The following is a 27,310-nucleotide window of genomic DNA, read 5'->3' as shown; positions in this document are numbered from 1 at the left end:
AACTTTGAATGAGAATATGAATCTGTTTATAATCCGAACTCTACTTTCTGAATCTGATATGGGACATCATTAAACCTTTTACTCTGTTATTATTCACTAGGCTTCCGCTCACTCTATTATTTTATGTATGTAAGAGATCTGGTGCGTGGCCAGGCTCAGTAATGGCAGCCTGAAGATATGTTTTGCGTCGACCAGCCTTTGTGCCTCCCGAGGAGGTTCCGGATTAAGTTAAGTGGTCGAGTTTAAGAAACAAGTTATAAGTTTAAGACTTTTGTTTGTTTTTGTGAACATTTCTTTCTTGTTATGTTTATTGGCCTCGTAAGATGGATGTATACTTGGCTTTATATATGGGTTATGCATAAAGGTTTAAATATCCTGTCCCATGTATGTCTATATAGCTCAATGGACTATGTATGTTAATTATATATTTATATATCTACTTCCGCAGTTCCTTATTATGTGTTAATCTGTTCAGAAGCATTTGGTAATCCCAAGATTACTGGCCGATTACGACGTTAAACCTCTAGGGATGAGTTTGGGTCGTGACAATTATAGTTTAAACAGTTGTTATTTTTTATTTTTTTCCATCTTTCTCCATTAGGAATTGTATATGTATCCCTTAATTTTTTGTAGCCCCTCTTTAAAAATTAAAAAATAAAATCTTTATTATATATTCTCCCTCCATTCATATCATTCTCTTTGTTTTTTTTTTTTTTGTGGTGGGGTTGAGATGCTCTGAAATTGATTAAAATTGTGGGGTTTAGGTGTTGAAAAAATTAGTTTATTATATAATAGAGCATTCTTAGCTACTTTCAATATTGTTTTGATAATTCGAGATATATCTAATAAAGTTTAGATGAGCAAAGTTATATGGGTCCGTTTGGGAAGGGCTTTTTCGGGGTTTTTTTTGGCTATTTTAGCCACAAAAGACAAAATAGGCTATTTTAGCCACAAAAAACAAAACATCACATCCAACCCATAATCGTTACACTCTTCTCTCACAAAAAAAATCAAAAAAGTCAAAAAGCCAAAAAGCCCTTCACAAACCAAGCTTTTTAGCTCAAGCTAAAATAGCCAAAAAAGTCAAAAAGCCAAAAAATCAACCCACTTCCCAAACGGAGGCATATTGAGATCAGATCTAGCTAGCGTGGATTTTGATCCTTCCCATTTCACAAAACATAACAGTTTATCAAAATATAAAAATAACAGTTTATATTTAACATGTTATTACATGGATTATGATTTTCCTTAACCCATTTTATTTAAAATAAAGATGATTCATCATCATTGGTGAAGTTTAGACTTACTCATGAAAATATAATTTGATTAGAGTATAGAAAAGTTTAGGAGACCAGAAAATGGTCTCAGATTTTTATCATGAAAAATAAATTTATGATAAATTATAAACACATTTCTTATAATTTACTTAAAATACAGTTTGTCTTATATAATTTTAAAAATTACTTTTCGCTCCTTTAAGTTTTTAATCACATAACAAATAACTCATTTTATTAATAAATCATCAGGTCAATTATAATTTTTAATGATGCCAAAAATATATTTCAATTAATAATTAAGATAATTTTGTTGTTGTATAGAAGAGTAGTTAAAAATTTAATTTTTTTAATGTTAATTATGTTAAATAAATTTTGTTGACATGGGAGTATTTATAATTTTCAAAACCATAAGGATCAATTTGCATTTTAAATAAATCTCAAAAGGTGTATTTGTATTGAGAAAATTGCACTAGTAGTCCTTGTACTTTGGTTCTTGTGTTATTTTATTCCCGTAATTTCAATTCGTTCAATTTTGACAATGAATTTATGATTTTATTTCAATTTAGTCTAATTGATTACAATTCTTAGCATTTTTTATAAAAAAATATACATATAAATGATATGTGTCCTTTTTTTTGAATAAAATTTTAAATTTATTGATTATTTTCCATTTAGTGATTATTTTCCATCGAAAACACTAATGACATTATCAATTAGATCAAATTGATACAAAATTTAAAATTAAGGATCAAAATTGAGTTAATTAAAAGTAGAATGACTAAAACGATACAAATGACAAAATGTAAAAACTACCAATATAATTTGCTCATTTGTATTTTACCCATAAATCTACCGTGTGTGCTTAAAGTTATTGTTGCAAGACTGAATTTTGAGTAAATCCTATCCATTAATTTCATTTTCTAAGTTTTATTTATTTATTTATTTTTCTGAGTTCTCAGTATCACTGTTTAATTATTGATTGGTGGTGGTGACTGTATCCGTGAGTTGAAAGGTAATTCTTATCCAAGTGTACAATTTTATGAAAAAATATCACATTAGTAAATATTTGAAAAATTAATTATAAATTAATAAAAAAATTATATAAATATTAATAATTATATATATATATATATATATATATTTTATGGATTTGTATGCATTTCTTTTTTTATGCATTCCACTGTGGTGTAGTTACCCCCAATTTTACCATGTTCCTCAGTCAATTTCATTGACTATCTTATCTAATGTAAACACAATAATAATAGAATAAATTGCTCAATTAGAAGAGAATCACAAACAATTGACTACCAAGCATGAAACTTGGGCTGGATCGGAAGACAGGCTTGTACCACTTCCTGACATCTTGGAAGTCACATGATGACTCGGGTTGCCCCAGTTATTCTTGCACAAGAGCCCAACCCGGTTATGGAGAACCGGATGGACCCCAGTGGGTTGCCCCAGTCATTCTTGCACAAGGGCCCAACCCGGTTATGGAGAACCGGGCCACGGATCGGTGACAATTGGAGTGGCATAGCAGAGATGTCACCCAATTTCATATTGAATGCTAGTTATATGTTGGCAACAATGAAGAGCTCTTTGTGATGTACCGTCCAATTAATTTCTCAATTGTATCATTAGTGTTTTTGGATGAATTAGGGTATTTACAACGGAGTACGCGGAACTAGGACACCTAGTAGATGGGTCAGGTTTTGGTCGATCGGCTCCTAAGAATCCGTGTGATCCATATGGTGACCCAAACAATGGTAGTTTGTTCGAGTGCACGTGCCTCCCAGGATAAGAGCCCCGGTTGGCAGGTGACTGATATTTACAAGATGGGTCAGCCGGATGCAAGAGGAAGCGTGCCACACTTGCTATGTGCAATAACGGCGAAGGGTTCGTCAAAGTTGCACACGTGTAAAGATTCCTAATACCTCGGTGCAGCACATTAGAGATGAACATAAGTAATGAAGCGTGCAAGGACAAGTGCTTTAGAAATTGTTCCTGCTTGGCTTGCACGAGTAGGGGGCATTTGTGTCACATGGTATGAGTGTTCTCTAATGGGAGATTAAACTTGTATATTCGAGTGGATGCAGTTGAATTAGGTATATTGTTCGTTTTTACTAAAGGTGTGCTTAGGATTGATTTTTAAAGACTTTTTTTTTTTTTTCTTTTTAGTGAATTTTCTTATTAAAAAAATTATTAAAAATTTATACTTTTAAGTTCTACTCAATTTGATGCACTAATATATATATATACACACATATAGTCCACTAACCCCCCCCCCCCCCCCCAATTTTTTTTTTGGTCTTTGATGAACTTTTTTTGAATTTTTAAAAATAATTTGATTATGATTTTCAGGATTCACTTTTCAGAAATTGAACATTTTTATTTTTCGTATTTTTTTTTGTTTTTACTGAATTTTTATAATACTTTAAGAAATTATTTTAATTTTTGGATACAACCTAATGTAAATATACTTAAAAAATATAATATTTGTGATTTTTTTAAAAAAAATTCACTAAATACTAAAAATAAAAAAATAAAAAAATTCAGTACATTTTTCGCATTATTGTGTATTTGTTGATTTTTTAAAATATTTTTTTTACAAATATTTTACTTTTTAGATACATCAAAGAAAGGTGCACATAAAAAAGTAAAAAAAAAAAAAATTTGCTCCAAATTTTAAAATTATTCACTAAAAACAAAAAAAAATACAAAAAATAAAAAATTTAATTTTCAGAAAATTAAAATCAAACACACTAATTATTACTTTTTAAATCTTCCTAGACGTACTAAAGACAATTCAAACACAATTTGAAAAAAAATAAAATAAAAATTACTAAAGACAAAAATTTTTAAAAAAATGAAATTTTTAATTGGATTCCAAAAGCAACTTAAATTTTTATAACAAGTTTTTTGTTTCGTGTAAAAGAAAAATGAGAAACTGTGACAACAAAGGTCATATAGAATAGAAGGCAATCAAGTTATCTCTTTACCTAATCGCTATTTTTTTTTTTTTTTGAAAGAGGGTTTGTTTCACAAAGAAACTTGTGCTCCCTACTTTCAACTGAAAATATCTTTCGAAGGAAATGACGTTTTTTTTTTCAAGTTACCGCCTTAAAAAATAACAGTAATATTATGAATTGAGAAATTTTATCCTGAATTTTATCTAGATACATCAATCTATAGCTCGAATTTATTTGTATTTGACTCATATACTATACCAATTCAATCTCTAATACATAGACACACTATATAAAAAAGAAAAATGCTAGGAACCCCACTTATGTGCCCCAAATTTATCCCAAATGACAGTTGGTTGAGATTGAATTTGTATAGTGTGGAGTCCATGTGTAGAATAAACCTGAACCACAAAATGATAATTTTAAATAATTTATAGATACTTAGATCTGGTTTGTAGTATTACTGCCCCACAAAAAATTGGGTAGATTCTTCTATTACAGTATACTTGTACTAAAAATAATACGCAAACACACTACACAAAAATTTTTGGATAAATTCTTCTGGGACAGTAGATGATACGGTAATAGTTTGTGGTAATATAGATGGTTTTTGTGGATGTGTGGTACTGTGTAGCGTGTCCCACTCGCTAATATTGTTCTCATCTTTGCACCCACAAATTAATACACACTCATCACTAAAATTATCCTTTTGGTACACCCGTACCAACCCATAAAAGCTCATTTTTACTCTGGCCAAGAGCAGAGAGAACATATTCATCCGATTTTTTATCCGATGTTTGATTGATAAGGAGGAAGAGATTGGAGTGTTGTTTTTGGTATGGCTAGGGGTGAGAATTGTGTTGTGTTGATTATATTTGTTTTGTATTCACTACAAAAAATTTGACTTTTTGCGACGGCAAAATGCCGTCGCAAATACTCAAAATGTCATCTCAAAAGATTTTTTGCGACAACAGATGACTTTTAGCGACGGCAAATGGGGAGTCGTAACAAAAGGAGTTGCAAAAAAGTTTTAGCGATGGCACATTGCCGTCGCCTTTTTTTTGCGACGGAATTTTGCCGTCGCCATTAATATGAAAAAATCTAAGGCTCCGTTTGGTAAGCCTCTCAAAATATAATTCTACCCATTGATTTGAGTGTGTTATTTGTTTGGAGCTTTCAAATTATAATTCTACACACATTTTTCAAAACTCAATTCAAAACATAATCATTACTTTTCAAAACTTATAACTAAACACATAATTCAAAACTCTTTTCAAAACTCAATTCAAATCAATATTTTAATATTTTAAATATTTAAATATTTTTGAAATATTTTAATTTTGTTAAGATTTTAAATATTTTAATATTTAAATATGTTACGATTTTTTAAAATTTTAAAATTTTTGAATATTTTTGAATATTTTAATTTCAAAATATTACGATTTTAATTTTTTAAATTTTAAAATATTTTATAAAAATAAATTCAAACTCTATTTTATAAAAATATTTTTAAATATTTTAATTTTTTTGTTACATATTTGGTTACTATTTGAGTGTAGAGTTGTGAAAGTAGTATATAGTTTCGAGTTATGTGTTTGTTATGAGTTTTAAAAATAATTTTTTAATTGAGTTTTGTTTTATATGTTTGGTTACGATTTGAGTGTAGAGTTGTTTCTAAATTTAAAATATTAACATTTTAAATTATTTAAAATTTTTAAATATTTAAATTTTTACGATTTAAATTTTTTGAATATTTATTTTAATTTTTTACTTATTAAATTTTTAAATTTTTTAAAATTATTTAAATATTTATGATTTAAATTTTTTGAATATTTATTTTGAAAAAAAATGTTTCTTTTGTAGTACTTTCAATTAAAAAATTGATTAATGTTATTTTTTTGTTAATAATAATTTTTTTAATAGAATTTTAAAAAGAGTTTGATTATAAGTGTTGATTAGAATTTTCAATAGTGTGAAAGTAGTGTGTTTTGTTATGAGTTATAATAATTTGAATTAAGTTTTGAAAACTATTTTCAAAACTCATAACTAACACAAATTTTCTTACTTCACATGTCAAATCAAACTTTCAAAACTCAATTCCACACTCAATTCAAAACTCAATTCAACACTCTTTTCAAAAATCATAACCAAACAAATTTTCTATACTCAAATCATAATTCCACAACTCACAAACTCAAAATACAACTCATACTCTCAAATCATATTTACAAAATTTTACCAAACGCAACCTAAATTTTTTTGAGATAGCACTATGTTGTCGTCGCTAAAGGTGTTATTTGTGACAGCAAAAATGTCGTCGCTAAAGAATTTTTATTGCGATGGGATACCTGCCGTCGCTAAAAAAATATTTGAGGCATCACGATATGCCGTCACTAAAAGATTATTTGCGACAGCAAAGAATATCGTCGCAAAAGGCTTTTGTCTCAACTATGCCAATATCATTTGTGACGGCAATGTGGTGCTGTCTCCAAAAAAAAAAAAAAAAAAAAAAAAAATCTGCAATAAAATTATTAAAAATATGAAAATTACCTCTATTAAATGAAAAATAATTGAAAAAGAAATCAATAATTACATAATAATATAAAAATTTCAGTATAAAAATTTCAATTCATCCATAATAAAAATATTCTTGCATTCATTCAGCCTCCGTTTGGGAAGTGGGTTGGCTTTTTGACTTTTTAACTTTTTTGGCTATTTTAGCCTGAGCTAAAAAGTTTGGTTTGGGAAGGGCTTTTTGGCTTTTTGATTTTTTTGGCTTGTTTTGTGAGAGAAGAATGTAATGATTATGGGTTGGATGTGATATTTTATTTTTTGTGGCTAAAATAGCCTATTTTGTCTTTTGTGGCTAAAATAGCCAAAAAAGTCCCGTTTAGCTCTTGCCAAACAGAGCCTCATTACAACACATTAGCAAAGTTATCCCACTACATAATATTGCATAATACATATACAATGTTTAAATACATAATGTTGTTCACAATTCAAAATAACGTAAATCAAAAACAAAAGTTTTCCTCATGATTATTCTGTGAGTAACAAAAACAAAAATAAATCGCAATCTTCACATGCCTACATTCCACAAGAAGCAAACTGCTACTTGGAAAATATCTAAAAACAAAAAATAAAAATAATTAATGACAATGTAACTATATGTTAATATTTTAATTACAAAAAAAACATAAAAAATTAACTACTATATAATTACAAAGATAATTAAGTAAATAATTTTGGCTAGACATGAATCCAACTCTAACTCCTAAACTGAGAACCCGATTGGAGTCCCGTCTTCTCCCACAAGTCTCTCGTGCCTAGGCGGTCGTGTGCGCCAAGTTTTGTGCTAAACCGACGCCCTTTGAAGATTTTGGGGCGTCAACACCTCCAATTCAAATTTCTTAATAAACTAGTTTGCCTAGACCGAAATCCGGCTCTAACTCCCAAACCGGGAACCCGATTGGAGTCCCATCTTCTCGCACAAGTCTCTTGTGCCTAGGCGGTCGTATGTGCCTAGTTTCGTGCTAAGCCAACGCCGTTTGGAGATTTTGGGGCGTCAACACCTCTAATTCAAATTTCTTAATAAATTAGTTTGCCAAGACCGAAATCCGGCTCTAACTCCCAAACCGGGAACCCGATTTGAGTCCCGTCTTCTCCCACAAGTCTCTTGTGCCTAGGCGGTTGTGTGTACCAAGTTTCGTGCTAATCCGATGCCATTTGGAGATTTTGGGGCGTCAACACCTCCAATTCAAATTTCTTAATGAACTAGTTTGCCTAAAGTGAAATCCGGCTCTAACTCTCAAACCGGGAACCCGATTGGAGTCCCGTCTTATCCCACAAGTCTCTCGTGCTTAGACGGTCGTATGTGCCAAGTTTTGTGCTAAACCGACGCCGTTTGGTGATTTTGGAACGTTAACACCTCGAATTCAAGTTTCTTAAAGAACTAGTTTGCCTAGAGTGAAATCACCGCTCTAACTCCCAAAACGAGAACCCAATTGAAGTCCCGTTTTCTCCCACAAGTCTCTTGTGCCTAGGCGGTCGTGTGTGCCAAGTTTCGTGCTAAACCGACGCCGTTTGGAGATTTTGGGGCGTCAACACCTCCAATTTAAATTTCTTAATAAACTAGTTTGCCAAGATAGAAATCCGGCTCTAACTCCCAAATCGGGAACCCGATTTGAGTCATATCTTCTCTCACAAGTCTCTCGTGCCTAGGCGGTCGTGTGTGCAATATTTCGTGCTAAACCAACGTCGTTTGGTGATTTTAAGGCGTCAATAGCTCCAATTCAAGTTTCTCAGGAACTAATTTGCCTAGATTGAAATCCGGCTCTAACTCCCAAACCGGGAACCCAATTGGAGTCCCATCTTCTCCCACAAGTCTCTCGTGCCTAGACGATCGTGTGTGCCATGTTTCGTGCTAAACCGACGTCGTTTGGTGATTTTTGAGCGTCAACACCTCCAATTCAAATTTCTTGAAGAATTAGTTTGCCTAGACCGAAATTCGGCTCTAACTCCCAAACCGGGAACCCGATTTGAGTCCCATCTTATCCCATTAGTCTCTCATGCCTAGGCGGTCGTATGTGCCAAGTTTCGTGCTAAACCGATGCCATTTGGAAATTTTGGGGTATCAACACCTCCAATTCAAATTTCTTAATAAATTAGTTTACCTAGAGTGAAATTCGGTTCTAACTCCCAAATCAGGAACCCGATTGGAGTCTCGTCTTCTCCCACAAGTTTCTCATGCCTAGGTGGTCATGTGTGCCAAGTTTCGTGCCAAATTGATGCCATTTGGCGATTTTGGAGCATCAACACCTCGAATTCAAGTTTTTTAAGGAACTAGTTTGCCTAGATCGAAATCCAGCTCTAACACTCAATCCGGGAACCCGATTGGAGTCTCATCTTCTCCCACAAGTCTCTCGTGCCTCGGCGGTCGTGTGTGCCAGGTTTCATGCCAAACCGATGTCGTTTGGTGATTTTGGGGCATCAACACCTCGAATTCAAATTTCTTAAGGAACTAGTTCGCCTAAATCGACATCTGGCTCTAACTCCCAAATCGAGAACCCAATTTGAGTCCCGTCTTATCCCACAAGTCTCTCATGCCTAGACGGTCGTATGTGCAAAGTTTCATGCCAATCCGACCCCGTTTGGTGATTTTGGGGTGTCAACACCTCGAATTCAAGTTTCTTAAGGAATTAGTTTGTCTAGAGTGAAATCGGACTCTAACTCCCAAACTGGGAACCCGATTGGAGTCCCGTCTTCTCCCACAAGTCTCTCATGCCTAGTCGGTCGTGTGTGCCAAGTTTTGTGCCAAACTGACGCCGCTTGGCGATTTTGGGGCATCAACATCTCGAATTTAAATTTCTTAAGGAACTAGTTTGCCTAGACCGAAATTCGGCTTTAATTCTCAAACCGGGAACCTGATTCGAGCCCCGTCTTCTCCCATAAGTCTCTCGTGCCTAACCGGTCGTGTGTGCCAATTTTTGTGCTAATCCTACACCATTTGGTGATTTTGGGGTATCAACACCTCGAATTCAAGATTTCTTAAGAAACTAGTTTGCCTAGACCGAAATTCGACTCTAATTCCTAAATCGGAACCCAATTCGAGTCTCGTCTTCTCCGACAACTCTCTCGTGCCTAGGCGGTCATGTGTGTCAAGTTTCGTGCTAATCCGACACCATTTGGTGATTTTGGGGTATCAACACGTCGAATTCAAGATTTCTTAAGGAACTAGTTTGCCTAGACTGAAATCCGACTCTAATTCCCAAACCAGGAACCCAATTTGAGCCTCGTCTTCTCCTATAAGTCTCTCATGCCTAGGCGGTCGTGTGTGCCAAGTTTCGTGCTAATCCGACACCATTTGGTGATTTTGGAGAGTCAACACCTCAAATTCTAAGTTTCTTAAAGAACTAATTTGCCTAGATCGAAATCCGGCTCTAACTCCTAACAACATCAAATACAACATTTTTTTTTGTTAGTCATCAAATCCTACATTGATAATTAAACATCTTAATCAACAAAGAGAACAACTGCATTTCTGAGAAAATTAAGCTATGGAAATAAGTTATGCTGGTGTTTACCTGTGCTGAGAACTCTTTTGACTACACAAGGAAATCTCGCATGTGATTCTTAAATGTGGAAAGATCATTTCTTGACTCAAACAGTCGACTTAGAAATTGGGTTACCTTCAAAGCTCACCAAATAAGTGATATCCTGAGAGAAGATGGTGTTAGAATTACGTGTGCATTCCATACCTCAGTTGTTGCCATGTTGGGGAATGATGTGCCCAAAAGTTTTATGGTATATTCATGTATAAAAGGAAAAAGGAAAAAGAAACTGAGAGAGAGAGAGAGAGTAGTCAAGCAGCTAAAATGATCAAAGAAAACATTGCAGCTAAAATAACCCTATGGCCAATTTACACCACATGGTACACTTCAACTATGACTAGGAAACAGATTCATAAAGTAAACAGATTCAGTCCCCCACCCATCCATCTAAACATTTTCATTTTAGTTACACTTATTTTGTAAATATGTTTTTCTTAACTGCTCCACATTATTTTTTTCTAGTTCAATTTTTTTTTTCTTTTCAAATTCTCTCATTGCTTCATATATGTCTATGTCTCTGTTATCAGAATCTTACGATTCGCGATTCCATTCACGATTCGATTCGTAATTTTTGCAAAATCGATACGAATCTATAGGTGAATCTATTTTGGAGGTGAATCTCTAGTGAATCGCACGATTCACAATCGATTCACGATTCGATTCACCATTTACGATTCATGCAATTTTTTACATTATTGTGTCCAACATATTTTTGACTTTTTTTTCGCCATCTTTTTAGTGAAAATGACATAATATAACTTCTAATAGCATTTAGTAGCAAGATAATCAACACATATACATGATTTATTATTATTTTAATGATCATGAAATTTTTAATAGAATCCAATTAGATTCAGTCAAATCTAACATATTTATAACCTTTCTTCTCATTTCCCCCCCCCTAAAAAACGTAATATATCTTCTAAAGATATTTAAGATTAAAATTACACTATGAATTATCCATTTCTATTTTATTAAATTGAATATTGAATGTGTGAGGTCAATTATACCTTTTAAAATGTTTTAGGCTTTAAGATAAAAGATTTTAAATAATTCTTTCTTATTATTTACTTGCTATTACTTAGAAAAGTATGTATACTTATTATCCAAATATCAATATCATTGTTAATTATTGTTACCTTGAAAATTGATAATTTGTCAATTTGGTTATTATCTTTATTAAGAATGGTTGATAAGAAATATCTAAAAAAGAAAAAAGGTAAGATAGTGATTTTATATAGGAACTTTTGTTAACTTCTTACCTATTAAACTACGTGATTATCATTCAAAATAACATTTTCATTGATTTAAGTCTAATTATTTCATATTCATAAACTATATTTATCATCTAAATGTGTAGATATATGCTTTTAAGTAATTTAAAAAAGTGACCGAATCTTTACGATTCGCGATTCGATACAAGGCCATTTCGATTCACGATACGAATCCCGATTTGACAACTATGGTCTATGTAAGCCCCCAAAAATGGTTGAGATTATTAGAAATAATAATTTCCTCAATGGAAATAGTTACAAAGTGATATTATAGTTTTGTTATGAACGTTAGAAAATTATTATGAATAATTATAATGTAGTTTTAAAAAAAATGTATATGTATTTCTTAATAAAGTGTATATTACAATTTTCCTATCCATTGACAATTTTCCTACTTTTATTAATATATAATTTTAATTTAGGACCGAATCAAACACATGCCCCCTTATCATTAGATTATGATAATGCTAAGTCAAATTTCTAAATTTGGCATATCTATTTCAAGGAAAATATATTGCCCATGGATATAATAACAAATTAAGAAGTACAACATATAGGTACTTATAGGGATAAAATTATTGTGATAGAGGATTAAATTTCATGATAATCAAAATAATCAATGTTTTAGGGCTTTGCCCATTAGTCATGTTGATCTGGAAACAACTCAGACATATTTTTTGCTTCAAAAATTTTCAGCCTTGAATACACTTGCGATGGAACTGTCTGTTGGAGAAGTTGAAGTTGTCAGAACTATAGGTTTTGGTTCAGAAACTGATTTCTAAAAAATAGGTTTTGGCTATCAAGTAGTTTTGTTCGGAAGATGATATCCGAATGAAAAATGATGTGTGAACTGAAAGAAAGTAGTGTGTGGAAATATAAGCTCCCCCATATGGCTCCACATTTTTCAGCCCATATCCATATATTTAGACCTTTTATCTGGCATAAAGGTATCCCTTTATCCTTCTTCCACTCACAGAAGAGGGTGCATCTTTGTGCAAGTGTCTTTAAGTCCTAAACCTTATAGTAAGATTGTGGGGAAAGAAAATAGCAAGTTTTCTATTTCAAACCTTCACAATGTGATCAACAGCCTTGTAAGCTGAATCAACAGGCCTTGTTTCATTTGCATAAGCAATATGCTCTTCCCCCTCTGCATCAATGAGTTTAACAGTTGCCATAGGAAGACCAAGAGTTCCACATATAACCTGTTTGTCAGGTCACTTCCAACTAATTGTTATAGCTTAAATGAAAAATGAATGACTAAGTTGAAACTCGAGAGTCTATGCATACTTGAACATCTCCAAGCTTCCAAACAACTTGTGGCTGAAAAGCTACATCTGACACTAGTGCCTTCAGATCATCATCGGTAATATTCTGGGACCAAGCCAAATAATTTATGATTGTGTTAATTCAGAATACACAGAATACATTATAACAGTGATAACAGTAAAGTGAAGTAAAGTGGATTTGTGTTTTTTGTGTCCATACAAGTGTGAAGAGTAGGTTATACCTTTTTTTATTTATTTTAATAACTAAAAGATTTATTGATTGAAGTAAAGGCTTGAGGGAGTGCCTATCCAATATACCAGAAAAGAGATCTAACAACTTTACACCAAAAACCTAAACCTATTCAAAGGCACGAAGTCCAAACCCTGAGAACCAAACTACACAGCAAAGACAAAAAATAATGTTAATTATAAAAACAGGTCTTTTCACAATAAGTACAACCACAATACATGGATTAGCATTATAGCAAAGAATTTGCAGACAAAATCTACATTAGAGTATTATAGCAAAGATTTTGAAGACAAATAGCATTTTCACAAATTTTCAGTGGGTTTTCAATCACTTTAACCATACTCAACCAATTTGATTCTGACGAAAACCTTAAATACCCGTTTGGTTGGTCAGAAAAATTCTGATAAGCAGTGGCATTTGGTACACAAAATTTCACCTCTCAAAATAAACAAAGCAAAACATCGGGCAATCAAGATAAACAAATTCACCTTAATCAATGATTTGATCGAAAGAATACCTTCGAATACCTTTGAATCGATAGAATACCTTCAAATCGATGATTCAATCGCTGCTCCCCGCCATTGTCGTCGATCGCCGATCGTCGCTAGCCACCACTGTCGCCGATCGCCGATCGCTGCTCGTCGCTCACCTTCGTGAGAGAGAGAGAGAGAGTTGTTTCGAAACTTAGGGCTCTACAACCTGAAAGGAAATGAAAAAAAAAAGGGAAAAGACGGGACAAAATGGGGGAAATTATTTAGGCGGGTGGGCGGGTCGGCTGAGTCAGTGAAAAAAATGGGATAAATTTGTTTTATTTTTATTTTAATGAATTTTTTTTATTGGGTAGAAGTTAAGGTAATATTTTAATGAAAAATATTTTTCGTTAAAATAAAGTTAATTTTTTACGGTCAATGCAAAATATTTTTTTGTGGCCCATTTTTTTTTTGTTACTAAAAATCAATAGCTAATTTTTTGTGGTAGAAGAGAGGGAGCGGCAGTAGTGGTGAAGGTGGTGAATAAGAGGTGATGGTGGCGGTAGTGATGGCGAAGGAGATTAGTGGTGAAGTTGTGGTAGTGGTAGAGGAGATGGAGTGGCGGTGGTGGAGGAGAGGTAACAGTAGTAGTAGTAGTAGTACTAGTAGTAGTAGTGAAATGGTAGCGATGGTGGTAGTAATGGTAGTCGTAAAGGTAGAGTGACAACAGTGGTAATAATGGTGGTAGTGGAATGAAATTTGTAGTAGTGGTGAATGTGGCAAAGGAGATGGGCGAGAGAGAGACAGAGAGATAGAGAAGAGGTGAGTGAGAAACAGATAAAGAAAAGAGATAGAGAGACAGAGACAGAGACAAAGTGATGAGCGAGAGAGAGACAGAGTGATCGCTAAAAGTGCATTTTCTTGTAGTTGAGAGCTCGGTAAATAGAGAAGAGGAGAGAAAGAGAGTGAGCAAGGTGAACACAATGGGGGAGAGAGACAGACAAACAGACACAAAGAGAGAAAGAGAAAGAGAAGAGTGATGGGTGAGAGAGAGACATAGAGAGAAACAGAGAAAGAAAGAGATAGAGACAGAGACAGACAGAAAAAGAGAGAGAAACAAGAGATGAGTGAGAGATAGACAAAGAGAGAGAGAGAAATAGAGTGAAAAGAGATGATCGAGAAAAAGACATAGAAAAAGAGAGCGAGAGAGACAAAGAGAGAGATGAGCGAGAGAGATAGAGAAAGAATAGAGATGAGCGAGAGACAAAGAGAGATAGAGACAGAGACAAAGACACACAGACACAGAAGAGTGATGAGTGATGAGTGAGAGAGAGACAAAGAGAAGAGAGAGAGAGAGAGACAAAAAGAGAAAGAGATAGAGAGTGAGAAACAAAAAAAGAGACATAGAGAGAAGAGAGATGAACGAGAGAGACAGAGAGAGATAGAGAGAAGATAGATGAACGAGAGAGACAGAGAGAGAGATAGAGAGAAGATAGATGAACGAGAGAGACAGAGAGAGAGATAGAGAGAAGAGAGATGAGCGAGAGAGACATGGAGAGAAGAGAGATGAATGAAAGAGACAAAAAGAGATAGAGAGAAGGAAGATGAGCGAGAAAAGAGAGATGAATGAGAACGAAAAGATATGAGAGAAGAGATAGATGAGTGAGAGAAACAAAGAGAGAAAGAGAGAAACAGATAGACAAACAGAGAAGAGTGATGAGTGAGAGAGAGAAAGAGAATAGAGAGAGGAAGATAAAAAAATTGGTGAAAAGAGACAGACAAAAAGAGAGAGAGAAAAAAAATAGCGAAAAGAGATAAACGAGAGAGACACAGAGAAAGATGGGCGAGAGAGCGAGAGAGATAAAGAGAAAAGAGAGAGAAGAGAGATGGGCGAGAGAAAGGGCTAGACAGACAGACAGAGAAGAGTGATGAGTGAGAGAGAGAAAGAGAAGAGAGACAGAGACAGAGAGAGAAAGAGAGACAGAGACAGACAGAGAAGAGTGATGAGTGAAAGAGAGAAAGAGAAGAGAGATAGAGACAGAGACAGAGAGATAGGAAGATGAAAAAATTGATAAAAAGAAAAATGTTATATCAAAAGAGTAAGATGACGTCATTTTTTTAAAATTTTTTTTGGTGACAAAAAAATACCGTTGCATTTATTTAAACCATTTTGTGACTGTATATATATGAAGCCATCTCAAAGCCACAATATATATATGTATGTATATATTTTACTTCTTTTTTTTTTCAACGGTACTTATTACAGTCGCAAAAAAACTCTTCTTTTTTTTTTTTTTTTTGCGACTACAGCGGGTGCCGTCACAAATACTCTTTTTTTTTTTGCAATAGCAATTTCTGCGGCAGCAAATACTCTCCTTTTTCGAGATAGCATTTTCTGCCATCGCAAATACTCTATTCTTTTGCGACGGCAAGTTATGCTGTCTCAAAAAGTTACATTTTTTTGCGACGGCAAGTTGTGCCGTCTCAAAAAGTCACTTTTTACGACGACAAATGCGCCATCGCAAAAAGTTTCGTCTCTTAAGCCCACTTTTCTTATAGTGATTATTTGGGATTTGTGTTAGAATATTTACAACATTGGCTCAACTTATTTATTTTTTTGTATTATCTTGTCATATTATTTTAAATTCATATTGTGTTAGTTAATTCGTCAAGTCAAAAAATATAAGTTGCATTTGGTAGAGTTTTGTAACTATGATTTGAAAGTATGAGTTGTATTTTGAGTTTGTGAGTTTTGAAATTATGATTTGAGTGTGAAAAATTGGTTTGGTGAAAGAGTTTTGAAAATTGTTTTGAAAAGAGTTTTGAATTGAGTGGGCAATTTTTGATGTGACATTTGATACAAAAACTTACAATTCATAACAAAACATACAACTCAAAATTTTATTAAAGCACATAAAAAATTTTAAAAAATTCAAAAAATAATTTTTTCAAAAATATAAAAATTAACATATTAATTGCAAAAAAAAAAAAAAAATTGCACTGCTACCGTCAACCGGCCGAACGACCAATGGGATGTCCTGTGAGACGACCGGTTAGGCAAAATTTCGAAAAAAAAATTCGAAAATTGCGTTCTCAAACAGAGTTTTCTACAGAATTGTGAAAAATTAATTCCACAAATCTATCCAAACATCATATTCAAACTACCAAGTGGAAAACTCGTTTGAAAATGGTTCAAAATAGAGCCATATATTTTATTTTAAATTAGTATATGTAAATGTTAAAAAAATTTCTTCATTAATTAAGTTTTATAAAATGAATTTGTACTAGATTGCCTAACTCTAATTCCATTTATCCAATTTAAAAAAATTAAAATTTAGTTTTTTATTTAATTTTTGATTTACAATTGACTCTAAAATAGTAAATAAAAGGAAAAAATTATTTGAAATAAGAAAAAAAAATAAAGATGCTATGTTTATCCTAAATTTGTATTTTTCATATTTTTTATTCCATTTTATGCTGTTACATAAGCGATTTAACCATATCATGACATCCATTATTGATGTAATATCATATGTTTTTATTTTTTTTCATTAATAATTTTTTTTTTGATAAAAAAGAATCATAACATCCATTAGTAAAAATAATATTAAATTATATAACTAATTCTTTATTAAATTATTATCTTCTGTGTCAATTTCCTATTATGCTTGTTTCACACTAACTTGTTTATTTATGGTGATATCCTGTCATATCATAATTGGATTCCTACAACAAAAAAAAAAAAAAAAAAACAAAAACAAAACAAAATAAAATGATGACTCTAACCCACTAACTTTGTACTATGTCAGAAACTCTGTATTTGGTTGGGGGATTTGGGAAGGGAAATGAAAAGGGAAATGGAAATAAAAGGAAAAGGAGAAAGAATTAATAGAATTCCAAATCCCAACTATGTTTGGTTGTGTTGGGAATCCAAGGAGGAAAAGAAATCATTTCTCATGAACTCTCTCATTGTCCTTCACACACAGAATTGTAGTCATGAATTGCAATAATAAAAAATAAGGTTGCACATGATCAAAGTGCTATTTGTTTTTTAGAAAAAAAAAAAACAAAATTAATTAATTTTTTTAAAAAAATAAAAAATCAATCAAAATAAAAAATTAATTTATTATATTTTGATAAAAATAAATAAATATATATATATATATTAATTTGATAAAAAATTAATCAATCAAAATAAAAAATCAATCAAAATAAAAAATAAAAAAATAAAAAATTAATTTGATAAAAATAAAAAATCACAACTAAACAAAACTTTATTATATTTTCTCGACAAATATATATATATATATGTTATTTTCTTCTAATTTTTCTAATCCAACCAAAAATATACGAGAACATAACAACCACATCAATCACTAGAGCACAGAACAAGTGAAAACATATAGTCAAACACTAAAATTACATAGATCATCTTTTTTTTTGACAATAATATAAAAGCATTTATATATTAGTGGAAGAGCTTCCCCTCCAAACTTGATAAAGTTTGAATTGCAGATTCAACAGACAGACAACAATTTAAATTGAACATAATGATGACTCCAAGAGTTCTATTATGATGATCAGAATAATCTCACAAGCATTACCAAAAAAAAAAAGAAAAAAACAAAGAAATAACATCAATGTATCATAGTGCAGCAATGCATCACAACCACCTACAGACAGCTAGCATTAGCAACAGCATAAGTGCAGAACACCAAACCAAAGCATAAGACAGCATCAGCAGCAGAACATCAAAACCAAGACACCAGACTCATCCACCAATATAGAAAACATAACATCAATGTATCATAGTGCAGTAATGCATCACAATCAGAATAACAGATTCATCTACCAAAATAGACTCACCACCAACTAATAGAGTCTACATACAAAAAATCCAAGCCTAATGATATTTTCATAGATTCACCACATCCCCGAAATATTCAAATAAAAAAGTACCAACGAAAGAAAAATAGTACTACGCATCAAAGATTGAAGATCCGAATTTAACAGACAACCAAAGACCTCGGCGTTCAATAGGGCATTCTAGGTATGCTCGAGCATCACTCACTTCTTTAGCAAGAACTTGATACACCTTCATTCGAGAAGCATCACTCATGCCACTAACCTTCTCAATCTCCTCAAATAATTGTCCATTTGTGTAGTTCCGAAGGTTACCACGATCAAGCGCTGCTGCAACTGCATCTAGACCTTCCTTAATTGACCTTATTTCCTTACTCAGAGTGTCACCTAATTTATTCTTTCTCTTCTTTGAGTTAGAGGAACAAGATACTTCAGCAGTTTGGTCATCTTGAGTTCCAATCCCATCAAAATTCTCTGAGAGTGACTCAGTATGATCAGTATTTTCATCATCCAAAAGAATTTGTTGCCCAGCCCAACGAAGTCGCTTTTCTTTTGGACCTATAGTAAGACTCCCAGTTGCTCGATCCTTTTCGAAGAGTTGGCATAACTTTTGAAAGTTTTGAATCGAAGCATGTCGAAATTGAGAAGCTTTAGGCTTTGCCTATAGAGAATAGCATATATAATATTATATTAAATAATGATGAACAAATATTGTAATTTTCTAGTACAGAACTACATCAATCTGGCAATTAGATATACCTTGAGGTAAGCTGCCCATACACCTGCTGTAGCTTCAATCAGTTGTGTTGAATGATTATATCCAAATCCATTATCAGTTGTTAACATATCTTTAGCCATTGCAAGATTCCTTTTTAAAGTCTTCAACCGATTCCTTACATGACTGGAATCACAATGTACACTAAACTTGGTACTCACCGCATTGCTTGCAGCTCTATAAGCAGATGATGTAAAACTACCACCAATTTTTTGCCCTTTGGGCATTTGGTCCAAGAGTGAGTCAATAAGAACAACATCCATTTGATTATTCCATTTCAAATGTTTCTTGTCAATTTCTACTGAACATTCTTGGTCACCTTCCACCTACACTCAAAAATGCCATAAAACATATCGGAAGAAGAGCATAGCTAGTAGCAAATTATCACCCAAACAAACGCAATGTTTCACATAATACAATAACAAATTAAAATATAATTCATTCCAAGATAACATTCAAATAATAATAATTAACTTGTCAATTTTTTGTTTTATCAGCAAAAGAAAAATATTATATTGATGTAAAGCAAATGAGTACATAATGGGTACATCACAAGAACAAGAACAAGAACAAGAACAAGAACAAGAACATCAAATAACCCTTCTAGCCCCTCTCTGTTTTCCAAAATCCATATTAAAATTTGATTGTCATTGAAGATTTATATCATAATCTCTCCACATGTCAGTAGCTATTCGCTCCCTTAACAATTCTCCTTCCCTACATTCTTCAGCTAAACTTGATCTAGCCACGTTAGATTGCACTTGTGCTCTTCTAAGCTCTGTATCAACCTCCTCAATAAGACTTTCATTGGGATCAACACCCATGAGGTAGTTGTGCAAAATACAACAGGCCAAAACAATATCTGCTTGTGTGTCAACATCATAATATGGCTCTGTCCCACTTCCTAAAATTGGAAACCTTTTCTTTAGGACACCAAAGGCTCTTTCAATTGCATTTCGCAAAGATGCATGACGAAGGTTGAAAAGCGCTCGAGAATTTTCTGGTTGATGAACACTATACTCCTTCAAATGGTAACAAGTACTTCTATATGGAGCAAGGAACCCAGTTTTTAGTTAAAATCCTGCATCTACTAAGTAATATTTCCCTAGGACCAACAAGTAACTAAATGATGTTAGTTTGAAAGAAAATAGATTTATATTCATCAGCATATATACACGTTCAGTGATCACCTTGAGGAACGATCAATTTATCCATTTCTCTTGTTAATGCATTATCTAATATTCTCGAGTCTGAAGCAGATCCTTCCCATCCCGGAAGGATATATGTAAACTTTAAATCAAAAGAACATGCAGCCAAAGCATTTTGAGTGGGATAGCATTTTCGTCCTCGGTATCTTTGTGCATCCTTGTTTGGCACTCTTACACGAAAATGTGTACCATCAATCGCACCAACACAATCCTGTAAAAATTCATTATTTGTATCCAAACATATAATATTATATACCCTAATTGCATTCATGTAACTACCTTAAAATAAGGCCAATACTTGGGATTGTTTCTAATCTCTGGAGGGCAGTTGAATCCATCAGGTTGCTTTAAAAAGATATCTTCCAATGATATAATGGCTTTAAGAACTTGATGAAAATGTCGACTAACAGTCTCACCTGATCGTCTATAAAAGAACTTGATCGTACGGTTCCTCAAATTATGGCCAATTATATGAAGGAATTTTGCAACTTGTTCTTCTACTTTACTTTGAGGATTGTCTCTAAGAAACTGAGTTCTTTTAAGCATGCTAATTAGTGTGGCAAACGCATCTTTGCTCATGCGTAACTGGCTACGACAATCTACATCTTCCAAAGTCGTTAGCCGTTTAATTAGGGCATATCTTTCATAATCTCCGTGTTCTGAAATTGACCTCCTTATATGATCACGACAATGAAGAATTGAGACAAGGCTGACAGCATATGAAGCATACATAGCTACACAAGTGGCTGCCCACTTTCTATACTTTTCCCACTCCTCTTGATCATTTATCTACAATTTTTTAATATATCTTGAATTAAACAAAATGTTGATAATAATTCTAATAAATTAAAGAAATTGATATAATATTATAAAACAATGTGAACGATATCAATGTATCAAGATTTTGAAATTACAGGTATATTGCAAAAATAGCAGATACTTCATTTCGTGATAAGATAGTGACAGATGGCTTCAGTAAGTTGTGTACAATGTGTATAAACGTAACTGTAAATTCATAGTGACCTTTTCCCTTACTTTTTTAGTGTAAATTGATTCAGTACAACTATTTAGCTACCATTTTAACTGGTGAAGATGTTGAAGCAACTCAAACAGTGGAATTGCTAGACCAACATGAAACAGTTTATTTGTCAACTAAACCATATTCATTTGTTAGCTATATTATGTACATGCCAATATTTTCTTACACCAAACATGAAACACCCCCTAATGTAATTGAAACATACACATGTATAGTGTAAAGCTCTATATAACCTGTTCAGTCATGCAAGTAAAACCTTGAGCTGTATACATTATACCTTCGCTAATTGAAACAACAAAAACTACGAGCTGAAAATCTATTCCATAGGCACATGAAATACAGTTTCCCAAATTATCAAACAAATAAAAATTGAAATATAGGGTCCCTTACAAAGTAGAAGTGTGGAAAACCATTACACAATAGAGACAGTGCACAAATAAGGTAAAATTTGTGCATACGTAAGGTTAAAATAAATGCCCAAATTGAGTGCAAACACAACTCATAGCTAAAATCAGACAGGGTACATATAAATAATAGAGAAATAGACAATTTAAAGCTAAAACCTGTACAGAAGGGTATTGCCCAAATATATGATTAATGTATAGACTAAGCCTGTATTTCAATAGAGATATGTCTTTATAGGCCTCAAATTGCAGTTCATATTTCAAGACTAAAAGCATAGGGCAAAAGGACAATTTGTGGCAGAACAAGAGATTTAGAGTTGATAGGATTAACTCATATAGGCATGTGGCAAGTATGTTAAATGTAGCATGGATAGCATTTGTAGACACTGAAGGGCTTCAATCCTCTAAGGTTCCACATGGAAAATGTCTTAACAATCACAAATTAGAAAAGATTAGACTTATAATGAATTAAACAAGATGTGTGTATCCCTCCTCCCAACAGAAAAGGAGAAACAACAAACATATGGATCCAAACAGAAAATGGCATTGGCAGTGAAATACATGAGCTAAACATTGAAATTTCCATCTTATAAAGAAGAGTAAAATAAAGGATACAAATGTCATACAAAGGCAGCACAAAATGAACCCCACTTATTGTCATAGTATCACTGCCATCTCTATCTTGGCAGTCTTCTCAAGCATTCTAAGCAGGAAAGGAAGCTAATGGATTTAATCCTAATAAAGGCTTCATAAATGCCTAATTCAGGATCACTTGTGAAGATGAAAACTGCAGAGAGTGCTACAACCAGTGGTGGACCCAGAAATCATGAGTAGAGGTGCCATGTTAACTAAAAATTAAAACAGTGAATTTGTTATGAAATGAAAACAGAACTGGCTGTAAATTAATAATGCAAGTTTAAGATTGTTTTCAATAGGAACCTGAATTCTTGTGTTGCCCAAGGAAATAAAAGGTTCATATCCATGATTCCATCTGTATTGAATCTTAATGCAAGTTGAAAATATATAGTCATAACTGAGTGTATGTCCACTAGCTTTTGATGAATATCATTCCTTGGATTCTACATTTCCCTTAATTGTGATTTGCTTTTGAATTTTTCTAATAAATGTTTTAAATTATTTTATCTTTGATTTATCATAAATTTTTTGAAATTATTATTATGTCTTGTTTCATTGAATTCTACAGTTTCATTGGAAAGAAATATCAGCACTTTTGCATGTTCAATGGTATGCTTTATGCCTGGGTTTATTTGCATCAATTATAGCACTTTAGGGGTTATTTTTTGCAAGTGGCTTGAAGATAGCTTTTCAAATTAAGGTGCATCTTGTTCACTATTTCTTTGCTCAAATTTATAAATTTGTATCAGTATCCAAATGAGATCTATAGTAAGTGTTCATTTGCTTTCTTCTCTCAATTATTGTAGGATTTTGGTGAGAGTATATTCCTGGAGATGGTGGGTTTACTGACAGAATGGATTGTCAGGTTGGCTACTAAAATTTTCAGTTCTTGCAGACATTTATTCATACCAATTCATTTGTTGCCTCTAAATTATTCTTATTCTTAAGATATTATATTCTCCAATGTTAGATTTCTTCTTTGTCTGATTGTGAGTAGTATGTGCTAAAAGTTTTTATATATTGGATACAAATGTCAAATTGGCTGCTCATATAGCTCACTTTGAACATCATGCGAGGAAATTGTTTCATAGGTCTTTTTTAATTGTGTTGTTGTTGTTGTTGTTTTTTTTTTTTTTTTCCATCAGTGCTATTATTAGCATGATCAAGTTTCTTTTCTTAAGATAAGATTTTTTTGTCACTTCCATGTTGTTGTTATATTTTTGTTAAATCTAAATTTATTTCAACATGTGTCATATTGTAAATTGCTGAGGTGTATCAAGCATGCATTTTTAAGATAGCTATTTGTATATTTATTTAATGTATTTCTCTTCTCATAATTGCTCATCTTCGACTTTTTTCTTTTCTCTTTTTTTAATGTTCCTATCAGTTTGTGTTTTTATTTTTAAGATTATAAGATTGATTGATTTTCTTTTAAATTTTATTATTATTTATAAATTGGGAACACCATGTCATTCCTCAACTTCCAAACTGACCACAGCATCACTAGTGGCACCATATTCCAAATTTTACTTTCCTTCATCTTGAGCTTCACCCCATCCCACCATTGTAGCAAGGCTTCAATGCCCAACACACATCCCACCAGGTCACTAATGCAGACCAGACTGTCCTATACTGCATGACAGAATCCTCCTTGTCCTCTGATAACTGGAACAATCTTGGAAATTCCTCACTAAGCAATCTATTATTGCACCACTTATTATACCAAAATTTTGTTCTTTCCCTATTCCCAGTCCTTACTCTTGTATTTGCCAAGTAAAACTCTACCAGCAGTGGGTTATACTTAGTGTTAGGACCCTCTTATTGTCAAAATCCATGGAAAAACTAATTGTGTAATCAAGTTTTCTTACCTAAATGAATGCTTTCTTCAATGACAATGATATCCACTCCAAGAATTCATGTTGGTTAATTATAAACTTTTTTTGGTTATTGGAGGAAAGAGGAAGTCAAATCTGTAACCTCCTAATGAGATACTATACCAATATTTTTTAAATTTATTTTTTCATTTGTTTATTACTATGTTCATAATAGATTAGGGAGTTGTTACTTAATGATGACATGAAGAGGGGCCTCCAAAGCAGGGCCTCCAAAGCATTATATATATCTGAACTTCCTAGATTGAGAAGCAATCCTAATTCCTAAAACATTTAAATTTAAGAGAAATATTATATGTTATTAATTTTTTATATTTTTTTATCGCTTATGTGAATATTTATGCATTAGTTCTTTGTTTAGAAATTATCATTAAATAAATAATGTAAATGAATAATACCTTATCATGCATTCTCGTAATATTGAACAATAAAAAAAAATCCCAATATTATATTGTATGGCTTACATTGTACACAACTTGAAATTCTCTATAATACATGAAATGATCCATGAACAAGTCTTTTGTGCTTTTCGGTTTGAAAATCAATTTAAAAATGATTGATGTGTTAAACGCATTTTAATAACAGTGCTAGCGTGAGATTTCTAACAAAAAGAGTTGTTCTATGTTAGGCTGAAAGTTAGTTTGAAACCAAATGGCACAGCAAAACTTAATTGGTTGACATGAAAAACACAAATCTTTTCTAAATTGAAAATTAAATGTGTTCTTTCTAAGTTATGGTTTTTTGTAATATTCTGGGTGAAACATCCACACGAGTAAATAAAAATAAGTAAAAAGTAATTCATGAAATAAAATATTTTTGTTTTGATGTGCATCATTTTTCCCTATAAATTATGAGACCATTTGTAAGTATCTTTGGCATTAAGAAGCACTTGTATGTAACAGATTGCTTTATTGAATGTAATGATTATGATACCTATATGCCTCAAAGTGAGATTGTCGTTGTTCAGAAATTGAAGCTAAATTTTTTAACACAAATTACAAGTACTGCTCGATTGAATATTAAAGGGTATTTTGGGTTGCATTTTGATATCAATAGTCATTGTGAAATGTACATCATGCAATGATAATTATCAACAACAAAAATGCATTAATTCCTGATCGAAAACGAAACTGTGTATGTATATTACTAAACTGTGCATATAATCTATGGGTAATTCTATTACTCTGAACAAATCCATGTATCTATAATCTCTAATTCGTAATAAAATATATATATATATATATATATATATAGGTGTGTGTATGCATGGAATTTTCAATACAGATCTGAGTTTGATGAGAGGAGAAGAGAAAACGAAGGAGGGGCACCAATACCTGATCGAAACTTTCGGGCAATGAATTATCAATCGAGTTCAGTGATTGAAGATCACCAATTGAAGCAGATGATGATCCCCGATTGGAGCGATTTTCTGAATGATGCTGCGAATCAGAAATTCCTACCAGAGTTAGATCTGCAATTTCACTTCGAAGCAAAATTGTAAAGCAACTTGAACATAAATAAACAAATTGGTAGAAATCAATAGAGATCTGAGTTTGATGAGAAGGTAAGAGAAAATGAAAGAGGAGCACAAATACCTGATCGAAAAATCCAGGCAATGAATCTTCAATCGAGTTCATTGATTGAAGATTACCAATTGAAGCAAATGATGATCCCTGATTGGAAGGGTTTGCTGAATGATTCTGCGAATCAGAGTTTGCTACCGGAGTTAGATCTTCAAAACTCGTCGATGGTGGTTTTTTGAAGCTACTCATGAATGGTTTCCTGCGAGAAGCCATGAACAATGAAACTCTCTCTCCCCGATAAATTTTTCCCCTCAGTTTTCCCAGTCTTTTCTCACAGATATAAAATAGAATTGATGTCCTAAAAGGTCTCCTATTTCTTTATTTATTTCTCACCCCCTTTCTTTTCCCATATATTTTTTATTATAACCAAACATAAATAGGATTACATTTCTCATTTCTTTTCCAAATCCCACCCCAAAAACCCCAACCAAACACAGCATACACTACAAAAAAATTTGTTTTTTGCGACGGCAAATGGCCGTCGCAAATGCTCCCGGAAGCCGTCGCTAATACCTTTTGCGACGGTAATGTGGCTTTTTGCGACGGTAAGGGGGGGTCGCGACAGATGGGGTTGCAAAAGAGCTTTCGCGACGGTAAGTACCGTCGCCATTAGTTTCTGCGACGGTAAGGTGTGTTTTTTGCGACGGCACTTTTCCTGTCGCAAATAATGGGAAAAAAATCACTTTTCGCGATGGCACGTAATTCCCGTCGCTAAAAGTGAGTTTTTTGAGACGGGAACATTACCGTCGTTAAAGGCTCTGGCATCTTATAAGTATTGGCGACGGCACGGTTACCGTCACTAAAGGTGTCCTGTACATTCAATAAGACAGCTTTTGCGACTGTGTTGGTACCGTCGCAAAAGCCTATTAATGGTTTTTGCGACGGGTTCTTCTCCCGTCTCAAAAAATTAAAAAAAAAAAAAGCCTACTGATAAATTATTAAAAAAATTAAAATAACCTGTATTAGATAAAAAATAAGTATAAAAAATTGAAAAAATACAGAATAATATAAATACGTACATAAACAAAAATTGACAAATAATGAAAATTAATAATATTGTTCCATTCATAGCAATACATAAATAAAAATTCATAACAATAAAAATTATGCCACTACATAACGTCGCATAATACATACATAATGTTGCTCACAAATTTAAATAACATAAATCAAAATCAAAACCAAAAGTTTTCGTCTTCATTCGTTCGTGGGTTACAAAAACAAAAATTGGTCATAATCTTGACACGCCCGCATTCCAGAAAAAGCCAACTGCTACTCAGAAAATATCTGAAAAAAACAAG

At 32.7% G+C, this 27,310-nt stretch overlaps 1 protein-coding gene across 2 annotated transcripts; it reads right to left on the bottom strand.

The window, feature by feature from the left end:
* Window positions 1-18,363: 18,363 nt before the first annotated feature.
* Window positions 18,364-26,420, bottom strand: LOC114257147 (uncharacterized). 2 transcript variants are annotated; one of them, XM_082902056.1, is made up of 5 exons: window positions 26,022-26,420; window positions 25,761-25,865; window positions 20,735-21,244; window positions 20,438-20,666; window positions 20,267-20,352 (listed from the first exon to the last, which is right to left on the bottom strand). In XM_082902056.1, exons 1-5 carry the CDS (start codon window positions 26,220-26,222, stop codon window positions 20,321-20,323), a joined length of 1,077 nt encoding a protein of 358 aa, XP_082758182.1. In that variant the 5' UTR covers window positions 26,223-26,420; the 3' UTR covers window positions 20,267-20,320. The 2 variants fall into 2 exon arrangements, with proteins under 2 accessions (XP_028052717.2, XP_082758182.1); XM_028196916.2 differs by lacking the exons at window positions 20,267-20,352; window positions 20,438-20,666; window positions 20,735-21,244 and adding exons at window positions 18,364-19,133; window positions 19,232-19,573 and having other exon boundaries at window positions 26,022-26,403.
* Window positions 26,421-27,310: the final 890 nt, after the last annotated feature.

The sequence above is a fragment of the Camellia sinensis genome, chromosome 13 (genome assembly GCF_055761805.1).
Source record: "Camellia sinensis isolate YWXY chromosome 13, ASM5576180v1, whole genome shotgun sequence".
Lineage (NCBI taxonomy): Eukaryota > Viridiplantae > Streptophyta > Magnoliopsida > Ericales > Theaceae > Camellia > Camellia sinensis.
This window is presented reverse-complemented; position numbering and strand designations above follow the sequence as displayed.